At 44.5% G+C, this 15,851-nt stretch overlaps 2 protein-coding genes across 6 annotated transcripts in view; both read right to left on the reverse strand.

Moving 5' to 3' along the window:
- Positions 1 to 3,279: 3,279 nt before the first annotated feature.
- TMEM81 (transmembrane protein 81) lies at positions 3,280 to 7,726 on the reverse strand. The gene has a single exon (XM_061159906.1). It carries the CDS (start codon positions 6,386 to 6,388, stop codon positions 5,558 to 5,560), a length of 831 nt encoding a protein of 276 aa, XP_061015889.1. The 5' UTR covers positions 6,389 to 7,726; the 3' UTR covers positions 3,280 to 5,557.
- Positions 7,727 to 7,862: 136 nt separating this feature from the next.
- RBBP5 (RB binding protein 5, histone lysine methyltransferase complex subunit) overlaps positions 7,863 to 15,851 on the reverse strand; it is a 39,608-nt gene continuing 31,619 nt past the window's right edge. For 3 of the 5 annotated variants that reach the window (XM_061159900.1, XM_061159904.1, XM_061159902.1), the window contains 2 exons: positions 12,130 to 12,272; positions 7,863 to 9,891 (listed from right to left, as the gene is read on the reverse strand). In XM_061159900.1, the coding sequence (XP_061015883.1) occupies positions 12,169 to 12,272 (104 nt within the window). In that variant the 3' untranslated portion in view covers positions 7,863 to 9,891; positions 12,130 to 12,168. The remainder of the gene's footprint in view (positions 9,892 to 12,129; positions 12,273 to 15,851) is intronic. The other 2 variants (XM_061159905.1, XM_061159901.1) reach the window with 1 other exon arrangement.

Raw genomic sequence — 15,851 nt, forward strand, 5'->3', positions numbered from 1 at the left:
GGATTTTTTTATGAGTAACTAGGAAAACTCAGCCTCAGGAACACCTCAGCCCTGTGTAGGGAGAACTCATTTGGGGGGACTCAGAAAAGACAAAAACAGACATTCCTGCAGGCCGAGTGCCGACTCAGACCGCAGGGGATGGCAGGTGACCCGAGGGTGCACAGGCTTGGGAAGCAGAACGGCCTCTTGGGGCGGTGGCCGCACGGGAGCGTGCATGCAGGCGGAAGGCGAGATGGGGCAACGTCTGAGTCCCTCTCTGCCCGAGGCCGGCCTGCCACCACCTCCGCCGAGGTGGGCCGAGGCTCACAACGCGACCCGGGATCCCTCCCTTCATGTGCCGAGCCCCGGCCGCCAACCAAGGCTCAGTGGCCAGAGAGCGCCTGAGCACCCAGGGCAGAGCCTGCCCCAGGGCCCAGGAGACGGCTCCGCGCACGCCGGGCTCGGCCGGGGGGCCCCTGCCCCCGTCCTGGCTCCACCCTGCTCTTTGCCCCACAGCCCCGACGGTACCTCAGCCTGGACAGCTCTCTCCAGACGCAGCCTCAGGGCCCAGCGGTGCCAGGGAACAGGAGGGCCGTGGGCCAAGGGCTCTTTTCGATAAAAAGACAGCAGAGTCGTCAGAGAAGACGTCTGCAAGGAGACCTTTCCTAGGGGGCTGTGAGGAATTCTGACAGCTGTGTCTTGGGGTCTGGGTTAGGTGATGACTGGAGGGGATGCTCTAAGTGCCCTTCAGGACTGGCATTCTTGGAATCAAAACGTGCTCAGCACAGAAGTCTTGGCACTCCTGTCCGCACTGCGGGGGAGTGACTGCAGTCACCGTCATTTGCGGGGGGAGGCACACCCCAGGCATTCTCTGCCCAGCACATGCCACTGCCTCTTGGCAGTCCCAGGAGTGGTTTGGTCTCCTCCGGGCAAGAGCCCGAGCTGACTCCAGAATGTTTCACCCCCTCGCGTCTTCCCCGCTGGAGAACTCTGTGCTCGTCCTGTGACCGCCTGCTGGCTCCTCTATATGGAGTGTCAGCACGGTGCTCATGCCTGGGTTTGCGGCACAGGAGTGGCGCCCTCTTTCCCTGGCTCAGGTCAGACCAGGAGACGAGCAAGGTGGCCGGAGAGGCCCCTGGAGCGGCACAAGGGGTCCGACGGGCACTTAGGGAACTTCACGGAGAGCTCCACAGAGAGGTGCCCGGGAGCCAGCTACATATATAGGCTTTGGGAAGGCAGGACAATAAAAGGAAAATGAAGAGGGAAAAAGATGGGTCAGATAGCCTCCCCCAGTCCTAGGAAGCCTCATGCCCTCAGACGGGGTCCACCCTGCTTTGACCCTGACTCCAGCCGACACACCCCCTTGCAGGGTCTGCATAGCTTAGAAAAGCTCCAAGGGCAAGGGTTGGGGCTTCATCGGGCCACTGTTAACTCGGCTTTTGTTAAAATGGACCCACTCCCACTGATCTGTTATTACCTGTCTCTCTCACACTTCTTGTAATAGTAGTTATTTATTGACTCTGGTAGCAGGCAGTTCTTAAATAAAGATGGTTTCTCAACCTGGGGAGGCAGCTGCCACCAGCCGTGGGTGTTTTTATCCTCAGACTGAAGAGTATCTCCTGGTCGTGTTCTCTAACCAGAGGCCTCTATCCAATACCTTCAACCTTCCACACAGTCCGCTCTAAGGGTCACAGCGCATACTGCAGGCTGCTTCGTTCAGTGCTGCGAGGGCAGAAAAGTTAGGCCGAGCGACCTTAAGACAGGCTCCTCAGAGCAGAGCAGGCGTGCTGCCTGCCTGCTGGCTCTCCCGGACAGGGCAGGCAGTAAACCGTGTTCGTGTAATGATGCTGTTCTCAGCTCCCCTGCTTTTTAAGGCATGTGAGGTACAGGTTCTCCTGCTGCTCACAAGTCAAGTATTCCTATGAACTCTTAAGCTGAAATGGTGTAAAGCAAAGAAGCAATTACCTTTTTTTTTTTGAAAAAGGGAAAATCCTCTTCAGATATCTTTCAGCTAGTGAGAACAGGTACTAATGTAGGTTTCTCATAACTCCAAAGTGGTGGAAAGTGAACTTTCAAAAAGCAGGAAATACCTGTGTTGACTCAATAGTTACCAAAGGGAAATCGTCTCCCTGCAGAGACAGTGACCCCCTTCTGGGAAGTGGGTGCCTCCAGCCTCGGCTCAGCAGCCTAAAGAATGAATTTCTAGTCATATTTCCCAACTACAACACTATCCTGCATTCAACATTTGCCACGACTTCTATTACACCTGAGATGCAGGACACACAGGCAGCTGTGTAAGTGTTCGGTTCTTTCAATGTGAAGCAGGTAGGGCTCTGTGCTAACTGCGCCTGACAGCTTCCAGCAGGGAAAACAAGGTGAGCGGAGGCCTGCCCCTGGCCTGCTGGGCACAGGGACGCCGAGGCTGACAGTGAGCCCCCGAAAGGCCACACAGCTTCACCCCTGCTACTCTGCACCCAAAGAGATGCTGGGAGCACTGGCCACTCTGGAGCCCAAATCGTAGGCAGCATCTCCTGATCCTTTAGAGGCAGACCACATGCATAGAATTCAAAGAACTAAGTTGGGTTTGAGGCTGCACTAATGCATGTAATTGGGTTTTGTTCTCTTCCCAGTTCAGTACCCTCACATCCTCAAACTAATGCAGAATGCTCTCAACCTAGAGCTGTAAGATATTCCACCTCATGTTTGACTACCGGCTTACAATAGAATGCTGGAGAAGTTATTTAGCTCTTCTTGGGTCTGTCTTTCCATCTGTAAAATGGGAACACACTGCACCCCTTAACCTGCCTCATCAATGTAATATTAAGGTTTTACGGTCCTCTTTCAAAGCAGAGCAAGCTCTCTCCTGACTGGCTCAGCAAAGTGCCCAGGACTGAAGTGATGGCCTTCATTAGTGACATTCCCCAATCCTGTACGTGTCTGAACTTCACAGCTTAGAGCAGCTTGACTCACAGTATCTCATTTGATCATCACAATCATGCATTTCAAAGATGAGGACTACGAAGGGTCAGTTAGCTTGCTCCGTTACACAGAAAGAGGACCAACCCAGGTCTTCTGAGTAAATCCCATCTGAGATAGAGACTGGGAGAAAGGGGCTGTGGAAACTTTAAGGTCTTTTCAAAATAAGAGCAATAGTTAAAGACTCCCATGCATGAGTGTAAGCTAGTGGTTCTCAACCTTTGCTATATACCAGAATTATCTAGAAAACTTCTGAAAAACAAAGATGCGTTTGAACACATGATTTATATATACATAGGACACACAAATGGCCTAGAAGCAGTGACCTTCCAGTGGCAATAAGCACAGCCAGCACCCACGCCGTGGTTTCTAAATACTGCTTCCCACACTGAAAGGAACCAGAGCCCCTTGGAGATTCAGGTTTGGCGTGCATCTGAGGCATCTTGCCGTTGGCAAGGACATGCTCAAAGTCAAATGCGACCACACCAAGAGGACAAAAGAGCTGGCTCGAAGGGACTCCTGGCCAAAAGTGGGAATAATGTGAACATCAAAAATATGACAACAGTAATTACGGGGTATATATAATTCACTGAATAAAAAAGAGAACCCATTGAAATCTCTAAAGAATAAAAACAATAGTGCTTAAGAGAAAAATGCAGTGCAACAGATACAAAAATGAGTTTAAAAATCCATTATTTTGCAATCCCCAACATGTAGTAAGGCAAAGATCATGGATTCCAAAACACCTGTGAATGTTTTTTTGAAACCAGATAATCACAAGGCATCACCCCACAGATTACAAAAGGAAAACATATACAGGTATACCACTGCAGAGATCTGGCAATCACCACCTTAACCAAATGATCAAGCTCACCATCAACAGCGGGTCACCCTGACACCGGGCCTCCCGAGGTCATGCAGTAAGTACGTATCATTTTTGTTGGACTCTTGTCAAAAATGTTTTAAGATTCATTCCTCAGGAATTTAATCATGAGGAAATAATTGTGGGACATGTAAGCAAGACAAATACCTCTTCAATATGAATGTCATGAAAAAAATGTAGGGGATCTGCTGTAAAATAAGATTTAAGAGAAATAATCAAATGTAATACGTGAACCTTCACTTGACCCTGGATCAAACTTTAAAAGTTCCAAGATTTTAGAAGTTGAGAGAAATGATGTATCAACTATACATAAGATTAGGGAATTGTTAATGTGATGAAGTCGCTGTTGTTACACAGGTGAATGTCCTTATTAAGAGATACATAAATGATTAAAGGGTAAAAGGTCACTCTGTGACTCACTTTCAAGTGTTTTATATAAAATCAACATGTGTTTAGAGAGCAAGAGAATTGGAGCAGAATGTTTGCAGTCAGTGAATCGTTAAAGGGTCTATGGGTGCTATCAACACTTTCAACTTTTTTATGGGCTTGAATTTTTTATTTAAAATAGAATAAATAACAGAGATCCATTGGTCGTAATTTAAACTGAGTTAGCATCATCAGATTGGGACTCAGGAATCTTACTTTTCAAAAGCTTATCTGGGTGACTCAGACATATGACCAGAGAAGACAATCACTGGTCCAAGTCTTATTTCTGCTACTTCATCTGTACTGACAGCAAAGTGAAGGGAAGAAATGCTAATTCTCTCAAACAGAATCAGCTCAGTTGGTGGCCCAAGAGCCATTTCCCCGATGGTTCCACAAGCCAAGCCAGTTATCTCAGACACAGTCTGAATGACCTCTTAAGACTGGATTTCCTGTTGCGGAAGGAAGGTACTAGTCCTTCCTCAGGGGGCCCTGACTGCTCTAAGAAACCAATGCACCTGACCTCTCCAGCAACTTAAGCTTCAGGGCAATAAAGCTTGCTGGAAGGATAGGATCAGGAAGCAAGCCGAGAAACCGTTCAGGCGAAACCTACCAGCAGAAAAATCCAATGTTTTGCTAGGAATTCAATCTAGCCCTGAGCACAGAGGCTTCACCTGGGAGGTGTAAGGGTGGCAAACGACTTACTAAGATTCAGGGACTGTCTCTTACACACTCGAGTCTGCAGTCGTCATTACCCTCAGCTCTGCCACAAATGGTTATATGCCGCGAACAAAGCAGTTTGTTCAGTATCTATTCTAAAAACTGGTGAGTTTAACCCAAAACCAGACTGACTATGGTCGGACAACTTAAAACGACTGACAAGAAATTTTACACTAAAGAGCAGAAAATGTTAGGTCTCCATACAGTTATTGTGAATTATTTTATTGAAGAGGAAAAAACTGCTTTCACTAAAAAAGCTATCATATCCTTCTACATGATTATACTGCTCAGAAGGGAGATCACGGTGGGAGGCATACAAGCTGTAAAGGGCAGGAAATTAATGCAAACGTGGAAGACACAGCTCGTCCCAGGAGTAGGGAGATGCCTGCAGTCAGGGTTCCCGGGCACCTGGTGGGCAGGGAAGAGCGGGGCGAGATCCACCCCGCACACAGTCAGAGACTTGCCCACAGCCACCATCCTGCTGCCTGCCCCACACGCTCCGCTCAGCTCTTTGGTAATGGAAGCCTGCCTCTTAGCCAGCCCACAAGCAGGCAGCCAGAACACTCCCCTGAAAACCTAGTCTGGCGTCCTGAGCATCCCACCCTTGGGCAGCAACGGTTGTAAGGTCTCAAGGCTGGAACTGCTGTGGGCCGCCCGCAGCCTGCCACAGAGGGCGGTGCTCACCAACACACCAGCAGTCACGCCACCGGCGACGCCCACTCCCACAGCTACGGCCACCTTCTTCCTCCACGGTGGGGGCTGCGGCCTGGAGTAGTTGTCCAGACTCACTTCCAGGCCCTCGTCTACCAACTTCTGATGCTCAGTGAGGGACTGATGGAAATTCAGGTTCACCAAATTAGGAGGAAGGACCCTCAGCCCAAAATAGAGCCTCTTGACGAGTCTCAAGTTTTTTAACAGCTGCACATCACACCGGTAGGTCCCAGAGTCATACTCTTGGATGGACTGAAACTTTATAAAGTAGGAACTGGCTTGGAAGGGTTTGAAGACTTCATCATCAGTTGAGATGATTCCCCGAGCAAGTCTCCAGGTGAATCGGAAAGCTTCCTGCCCGATCTCCAGGATGTCTGGACTCAGACAGCTCAGCTTAAACTCCTTCCCTATGAGAACGGTGAAATGGAGCATTCCGCAGACCCAGCTGGTCAGACATTCCAGGCGCTGAGACTTACACTTCCTTCTCACTCCATCAGGGCCCACCTCACAGACAGTCTCTTCCTTAAAGCCAAGGCCACACGTGACGGTACAGGTTGTGGCATTGACGACAACTTTCCCCACAGCTTCTTGCAGTTTCTCAGGGATGGCCAGTGTTTTAGGTAAAGTCACCACCAAAGGTAGACAGAAGGCCAACACCAGGCTCCCAAGGATGAAACTAGTGGCCAAAGTCTTCATGTCTTAGCAGACACCTCACTACCCTCAGCCAACACCTGAGGTGTTCCAGCTAAATCCACCACCACATCACAACTCAATTCCTTTGACATAAGACAGCTCTCAAAGGCAAAAGATACGATGCATGCATTGTCAATAAAAACTTACAATTAAAGTCCAGTCCTTACTAACAGGTGAGGCCACAGGCAGACAAAAGTAAAGCACTGCTGCTTTACTATCTGTTTGCTAACGACTACCTTCCCAAAGTCTTCACTCTTTTCACATCTTTTTAATGAATTTAAATCCACCTCTTGGGAAGACAGATAAAAAGGCTTCAGAAGCTCAATTGCCAAATAACCTCAATGCTCACTGAAGCTATACTGTTCCTCACCCTTTCCAAATTGTGGGATCGGAATTTCAAAACCCCCGTTAAATCTGACCAAATAAGAAATCAAATACTGACTCTAAAAAAGAGAGGATTAATTTGAATTAAGCCATCATCACCTTTAAATGCTCCTAAACCTATTAAAAGGATTAAGGACTCTGGACTAAGATGCAAGTGACTTCCTCTTCCTGAATTTGTTTCCTCCTTTGTAAATTAAGAACTCCTTGCCTATTTCAGGAAGGTCACTTTGAGCATCAAATGATAAAGTGCACATGAAAACACTTTGTAAAGTGTGAAACACTCTTCATGTGTAAGGAATGTTAAAGAGAAATGAAAATTCATGAAGGCAAGGGCCACGAGGTCTTCTAGAATCAATGCGTAGCAGGACAGGCAATATTAAATGCAGTTTCGCACTTGTAGGCACTCTTCCTTCCCAAGGGTACCAAAAGATACATTCTGGGGGAGAGGATCTCTAAATGCCCCTGCCTTTCAGTCTAGTCCCTCCACCCCACAAAACAGGGAAGGAGCTCATAATTCACTTGGGTCAAAGTTGCTAGGAAACAGCTGTGATGTCAAAAGATTCTCAGTCACATAACAGGGAAGACTCGTAAGTAGACACTCAGATTTAGAGATGATTAGAATCAAAGACTTACATATTCTTACTCTTTTGGAGACAGTAAGTAGTCAGTGGATTTCAAAGCTGTTTAATTTAGGCAGAAAGAGTGCTAATGAAGAGGAATTTATCTGCAGTTACTTTAAGATCCCTGGAAGGCAGGAGCTTCCTTACAAGTGTTTTCCGTAAGCTCTGGAATGTCTCCTAGCACTGTGGCCTCTGTAGTGTAGTCACACACTTACTGAGCAAAAGAATCTGAAGAGAGGTCACTCCTAAATGATCTGACACTAATGTACTTTGCTTATTTAATATAATATTGTCCAGAGGCAGATATCTAGACTACCAGGCCGCCTCTCAGCCCTTCCAGTTCTGTATTTCCATATAGAGATCTATTAAGAATCTATTATCAACCAAGTAAGCTGTATTTTCTGTTGCACGCAGTGAAGAGGCTGGTGACTTTCAGAAGTGATCAGTTGTCTACAAGCAAACACCTACACCTGTTCTTTAATAAACATCCGATTTTATTTACAAAGCATTAAAGCTTCAGCAAGAAGTACCCGAGGCTAAGTCTCCTCTCATACAAAACTACAGGACATTACAAAACGCTGAGGGGATGGGAGGTGACAGAAGGGAAAAAAGAATATGCATATATTGTACAAATCTAGAGAATCAAACTGAAATGGACACAAGGTTTCAGGAGCCGAAAACAATTCCAGAAGCATAAATAATTGCTAGGAGCTGCTACCAGACGCTCTGGCAGGGCTGACGTTGATTTTTCTCAGGAGCCAGTTTAGGAGGTGGACAGAGCCCGAACATCCAAATGCTCAGGCAGAGGACACCCAGCTACTTTGCAGAAGTAAGGCAGAGGCCACCTGTATCACAGTTTGCATACTGCTGCCGTGTACAGTGCAGTGAGCAACGAAATGGAAATAATGTCTGCAAAACAAAAACATGCCTAGTGACCCACCTACCAATCTCAACCACTGGTCTGATATGAAATAGGAAATGAAATTCACAAAAGGAGCATCTGAGGAAAAGGCAGTGGCATCTAAAAACATAGACATTTGGCCACTGGTTCAGGGAGAGCTCTTCAGCCACTGAACACTTTGGTTCTAGAGACGGAGTGGAAGAGGCTCTTGCTGATGTGTTCTACTCTGATTGCTACGCTAAAATCCAAAAAGCAATCAACTTGTCTGGCTACCTATTGAAGCAACCACCAACCAACAGAGATTTCCCAATAAGCAGTGTTTAACTCTCCTTTGAAAATACCGTGAAAATGATGATCCAGATTGAGCACTTCCAGTCAGCTCAAAGCTCTACTCAGAAGAGCTGGACAACCTTCTCCACACCTGGTTTCTTCACTCTGGGTTTTCAGAGAATTTCAAACACCTGGTGGACACATCCATCCAATTTGCTACTTTTTATACAAAGAACAGCAGAAGCAAAAATTAAAAAATTTTTAAAAGCTAAGCAACCTTTCACAGAAAGGAAGTGACTGGAAACATGTAGGAAGGAAAAGGAGTGTGGACATAAGGAGGGCAAACATGATGACTGGTGGGAAGGACAGATGTCCACAAGCACTGATAAAAAAATGTTCCTTGATTTTTTATTTGTGTTGTTGCTGCTTTGATTATGGATGGTTTTATTTTAGTCCTTGCATAGATTCCCCCACCCCAGTATAAAATAAGCTTGTTGAGAGACACCCCGGTTTGTTTTTGTCTCTGGAAGCCAGTATAGGTAAAGCAATATAAACTACTAATGATTCTTTGCTGGAGACAAATGAAACTAGCTATCTTCATAAACCATGATTGAATGAACTGCAGAGAAACATGCAATGAAAAGAAAACCAAGAAAAACCCTGACCCTCTCACAGCCCAGCTTCTTGAGCAAAATGTTACAGGATGTTAAAAAGAGGGGTCCTTTCTTATCTCTCTCTCAGAAAATCTGAAATCTTTCAAGCACCTTCTTTTCTGCCCATCCTTTGTAACAGAATATGGAAATATAGGAGGTATCTGGTGAGTAGCTAACTTTAAAAATGGAAGAAAGAATGTGCAAACAGAAGTTTTTTCTAGGATACAGGCAGCAAAATTTCAGGTAAAAATAAGTCACTCAAGGACATGCACTGAGGAGCGAAGGCAAGCAGGAGAGAGGACGTGAGAAGCCGCAACGATGCCAGGCACAGGGCAGACAGACGAGCAGACCGGCAACCTCCTCCAGCAACAGAACGAGCACTCAGATTTCAGGAGCCAAACTCCTGCGTGATGTCTTCACAAATCCTCATTCCTGAGAGTCTATTTGGACTTAGGCTTGAAAGGGAAGGGACATATACTCTTCTTCCATAATTCACTTCTTCATTCAAACATAAAATTCACTCCTTCCACCTCCTGGGTGGAAGACACAGGCCTTTGTTTTAAATTAAAGTCAATCTCAGATGACTGACCACAGTGTCCAGAGGCCACATGATGGCAAAGTAGGGAAGAATGAAGAACTTCAAGGGTCTTCATAACAGTTCTGAGATTGCTCCTCCTGCTAAAGAGATTAGAAATAAAAAGATTTCTTTAGTATCAACTTAGACCAGTTACTTTCAAGAACAGAAATACTGATGGATGCTAGAAGATGCATTCCAAGCAAACATGAGCTAAGAACTCCCCACCCCTCCACTTTAAGTTAAAACCAACTGCAACTCCCAATTACCCTTTACTGAAGCAACAAATAATTCAAATCCCAAACCATGCCCCCAGGACTTTTCTCAGTGTTGCCCCCGGAGGGAGAAAAAAGGGCAAAATGATCAGACTTCTACACATTTCAAGCTGCTAACCATTCTCCAAGGTGTTAATAATGCTTCATATTTCAAAAAGTAAGCAAAGGAAAGGAAATTCTAGGGTACTGCATCTTTCAATCTTTCACACATTAGACTAATTCACCATTAAATGATTAACGATGAGCAAAACATCCTTTTTCAAACACCCCTGTTCCTTAAGTGACACTCTCAGCTCCTCAGAATGCAGAATATGGTGAAATGTTAATGAAAACCACTACTGGCATTTCTGTGCACCAACAACTGATCAATAAATAAAACCCTAAATAGTGAAATGAACACTTCCCTGGTCACTCCACAGAAGCTGTTCAATCTCTGAAGGACATCCTTAAATGGGCTGCTGTGAAATATTAACTAAGAAGTGGAAAAAGAGAACAAGGTGAAGAAAGTCCTCCCAGTGTCATCTGGAATGCAGAACATGCTACTTGAAGGGAAAATGGTTTAAAATAATTGCCCAAGCTATAAAAAAAATAAAAATAAGAGTACCCACTTATAATTTGCTTTTAACCTGATTTTTAAAGTGCAAGCACATATGAAAACTGGCAATAAAAATAAATTCCACTTTGCCTGAGAACAGACTAAACCTCTCCTGGGTGCCACGTGTTAAAAATATCTCCAGGCAGGAATACCGGAGTGGGCCGCCATTTCCCTCTCCAAGGGACCTTTCCACATCTGGGATGGAACCCATGTCTTCTGCATTGGCAAGTCGATTGTTATCATTGAGCCACCTGGGAAGCCCCAGAAGTATATTTAAGTTTTTCAGATCTTTCAACATAAAATGTAGTGATTAACCTCTTGATTTTTTAAATAATCTGAGATTAAAGAATCTACTCCACAGAACTTTAAATACTTTAAGGTTAGCTTTCCTGATCATTCCCACAGGTACTCTGACCAATCTAATTTTAAGTTTAAAAACAAGACACAACATTGACATTTTAAGCCTAAATCATGAGAGGAAAAAGTGGTGTGTATTTTATAACGGGCACTCAAGATGATCAATAAGCTACATTATACTGCTTATCTGAGGTCAGTTAATATTTTTTCTTATTGCCCTCTTTCCTGTGAACAGACCAAAAACAAAGCTTGTTGAGGCATCAGGCAACAAACGTAGAGCAGCACATCTATGAGGAAGGTAAGACACACAGAGCAGCAAAAAAGCAGACCCCCAGGTGAATCAAAATTTGCCCCAAGCGTTATTTAGCTGCAACACAACAGAAATCTCCAGCAATAAAAATTAACAAAAATTCAGCTCATAGTGAACAGCTGCTATTGGTACCTCCCCAAAGCAGCCAAGCCAGGGTAGCCTAGAAAACACTGGATATTAATTTTCAAGCATTACCTTAGTCAGATAGTAAGACCACACAGAAAGAATACCCAACTAGCCATCTAAAAATCTGATCCTAGCAGGAATTCATAGATTAGTCTTTGAGAGACTATCAAGTTTATAAAGGAAAAGGGCTGGGGGAAAGCCCCTCCCAACCATTTAAAACCATCAGACTCACTAAATGACCAGGATATGGTTCAGAGGCCCAGGCTGTGGGGCCAGAACCACAGGCAGGGGAACCTGAGGGGGCCTGGGGGCCTCAGAGGTGACCCTCCACTCAGCCTGGCCTCTGCCTCCCTCGAGAGCAAGCACCATCCCACGCCCTTCAGGCCCGCCGTCCCACAAGGCCTTTAGACCCCGTGCATGACAGACCACAGCTTTGTCACCGTCACTGCTGATGGTGCTCACTGCCAAGGAGCCCTACTTCTTGGGCAGCCCCTGAGTGGTCACGGGGCAACAGGGACTCTGGTGGTTCTGCTCACATCTCAACTGTTGATCCTGAAGACTGTCCCCTGGAGAGTGTAAGGTAACTAGGAGGAAATCTGACAGATGGAGCAATGTTGGTACAGACTTTCTGTGAGTTCCCAGTTCAGGGTTTCCCTCAAGCTTCACTGACGGGCCCTACCACAGAAGGTGTGTTGTCATGGATGTGGGTCCACTGGTCCTATCCAACACTGACGAGCTGTTTGACAGCGAAGAATTTTCGAGCCCCAGATTCCAGATGGCTAGTTACTTCTACTGGCGCTCTATTAGTCTTCCAAGTGTCCCCTGAAATGCATAATCTCCTGTTACAACATGCAACAGACTACAGCAGCTTTGTCAGGACTAATCAGGGCTCACTGGACGGTTTCTTCAGTTAACTGATCAATCATACATAGTAACAAACAGCTGGCATTTATCCAACTTGAGCGGTAGCCTACACTTATAATCCTGCCTTCAAACAATTTGGCTCTAATGCAAAACTAGGGCATTTGTGGGGAAGGAAAGTCCACAAAGCACTGAATATGCAAATACTGTACACCCATCAGACTGAACTGATCTTTAAGGATGGTTCCACCTCAGCCACTGAGGATCAGGATTCATTTCTTAATATCTGGTAGAAAATCCACAATGACAGCATGCTGCTTCTTCAAGGAAAACCTCCAAGGTGTGGAAGAATGTGAGACATGAGTTTTTATTACCTCAAAGGCCATGGGGAGCCCCGCGAAAATCAACAGCATGTGTCAGCCAGCCTCTGAGCCCTCCAAAATGGTACTGGATGAAGCCCCACCCAACGAAATCCACACAAAAGATACGATAGGTTGTCTTGAAACTGAGACCTCTGATGGCCCACTACGATACTCAATGTCAGCACTCTCCCCCAGAGGCGCCGTTTTCACAAAGATCCACATGGCAGCTAGTGGCTAAGGCCCTCTTAGGAAGGGCTGGCACTAAACCACAACGCCCCTTTGAGGCTTTTTAATGATCCTGTTCCTCAGCATACTCTGGGGTTTTATCTGGCCATTTCAGAGATTTCCATATAGGAAAAGGCCAAGGAACCAAGGCAAGAGAAGAAGATGGGAAGAAGGAAGTATAGATTATTCAAGCAAGTATGCAATGTACACAATCATTTTGTTCTTCAGCTGCTCAGTCCTGTCCGACTCTTTACAACCCCATGGACTGCAGCATGCCAGGCTTCCTTGTCCTTCACTATCTCCCAGAGTTTGCTCTTGTCCATTGAGTCAATGATGCCACCCAACCATCGCATCCTGTCATCCCCTTTTTCTCTTGCCCTCAATCGTTCCCAGCATCAGCATCTTTTCCAATCAGTCGGCTCTTCACACCAGGTGGCAAAAGTAGTGGAGCTTCAGCATCAGTCCTTCCAATGAATATTCAGGACTGATTTCCTTTAGCATTGACTGGTTTGATCTCCTTGCAGTCCAAGGGACTCTCAAGAGTCTTCTCCAGCACCACAGTTTGAAAGCATCAATTCTTTGGCATTCAGCCTTCTTTATAGTTCAAATCTGTATGTGACTGCTGGAAAAACCATAGCTTTGACTATATAGACCTTTGTCTGCAAAGTGATGTCTCTGCTTTTTAATATACTGCCTAGGTTTGTCACAGTTTTTCTTCCAAGGAGCAAGAATCTTTTAATTTCATGGCTGCATTCACTGTCTGCAGTGATTTTGGAGCCCCCAAAAATAAAGTCTGTCACTGTTTCCATTGTTTCCCCATCTGTTTGCCATGAAGTGATAGGATCAGATGCCATGATCTTAGTTTTTTGAAAGTTGAGTTTTAAAAGCCAGTTTTTTCACTCTCAAGTGCCCACCAGAGCAAGACCCAGTTTTCCCCACAGTCAGTCCCTCCCATCAGGAATCCTGCACATGTCTCTTATCCTCATTCATCAGAGGGCAGACAGAAAAAATAAGAACTTTAATACCATGGCCCACAGAACCACCATCACAGAAAACTAACCAAAATGATCACCTGGACCACAGTCTTGTGTAACTCAGTAAAGCTATGAGCCACCCAAGACGGATGGGTCAGGGTGGAGAGTTCTGACGAAACCTGGTGCACTGGAGAAGGGAATGGCAAACCACTTCAGCATTCTTTCCTTGAGAACCCCAAACAGTATGATCGTGAGAAGCTGGTAAAATGTTTGCCGTAATCTAGGCAGTTCTTTGGTCTGTGTTACAAGAAAGCACATCCTCACTCTGGCCTTGTCATGTACAAGTCTCCCCTAGTCCTTTGAAAGGATGAAGTCATTAAAATAGCTGCCTCTATTTAAGGCTGACCAATGAAGTGCCTAATAACAATGATGTAGAAAATAAAAATCCAGTCTGAAACACCCTGCTATTTCAAGACACAAGTTTTAGCCTTTAACGAGGTTTTAACCCTCTTTTAACCTTGTCAGCTGAATGGGAATAAACTCCTACCAGGCCCTTGATAATGATAACCACTCTTGCTAGAAGGAGCTCTGAAATACTGACATGTGCAAACACTATTTTACACCTGGCTCAAAATTTCAATGCAGTATTTTTAGTATTCAATGAAGTATTTTAGCATTTAGGGCTAAATAAACTTTGCAACATTCTGATTTTCAGTGTTATTTAGATGTTTTTGAAGCATAGCTGAAAAACACCACTGCTCTTATACGCTGAGCTATAAAACATAGAGTACTTCATGGGACCTTTGACAAAAGCCCAAGTTGGAAAATGCCAAAAATATTTAGTTACTATTAATGACCATAAGAAAAATCTGATTTTTAAAAACTTTAGTTTATTTACCATATACTTAGTACTAAAGAGCAAATGGTTAATTACATACAGATTCTGAAGATGCTGGGAAACTGTGTCAGAGTATTTCAATTAATTCAACATGTTTGCCAACATTTTAATCATCCTCAAGCAATTTAGCTTTTGGGGCCAGGGAAATTGATTTAAACTTTCAATAGTTTCTTCTGTAGTAGCATCAGCTTATGCAAAAAATGGGTTATGGAAGGATCATTTTTATTTACATTAGTCAATTACTGACCTGCAATCTTTGTTAGTAATACCCATATAACTTGTTCTCAGCTATTGTTTAAAATATATAGACATGGCCCTAAATGAACTGAATGTGGAGGTGATAATCAGTTGAGTACCATAAATACTGTTGTTGGGGGGAAAATGCTAGTGCCCTAGTGGGACGGTGTAGGACTGTGAAAATCTAGTGAATTTGAGGGGGGATACTCAAAATGATGAGTCACTGAGTCTGTTTCAGCTTCTCTGTAGAGGAGAATTCATGTTCACAATGATAAACTGGCTTAAGGAATTCTGGTTTGCATTCTAGTACATATCATCACATTTGGATTAACACAATTAAAAATTTTAATATGGTGGAAAAATCCCCTCAAATATAACCACTGATTATTGTTAGTCCTGCCTCTGAATTTATAGACCTAGCCACAGAAAATTGAGAATACTGTGTCAACTAAAGCAATGCCTAAAAAAAAAAAGTTTCCAAAACCTAACAATGTTTGAGTAGAATTAAATCCTAAGTTGATTACTATTTTCCAAACAAAATACCCTTTAGCCTAGATTCACAAGTATTTGATAGGAAACTGAAACTGTTCTCCATCCTCCAATAACAATCCCTTCAAACCTATGAAAGTGGGAAAACTCAGTAAGTATCAAGAAGCTTAGGTATTAAGAAGCTACAAAGTTTGTCTTTTGTATAATCTTTTTTAAAAAAAAAAAAACCTCATCTTCTTCCTTAACATGACAGTGCTACTAACAACTCCATCACTGTTTCTAGAATACTGAGAGAGAGAAAAACACCACCTCTGGAATTTGAACAATTTGAAGAGAGAGAAAAAAGATGATACAG

The sequence above is a fragment of the Dama dama genome, chromosome 14 (genome assembly GCF_033118175.1).
Source record: "Dama dama isolate Ldn47 chromosome 14, ASM3311817v1, whole genome shotgun sequence".
Lineage (NCBI taxonomy): Eukaryota > Metazoa > Chordata > Mammalia > Artiodactyla > Cervidae > Dama > Dama dama.

What these genes read in the sequence shown, in the direction of transcription:
- TMEM81 (XM_061159906.1), bottom strand. Translation starts at nt 6,388, where the DNA reads ATGAAGACTTTGGCCACTAGTTTCATCCTTGGGAGCCTGGTGTTGGCC.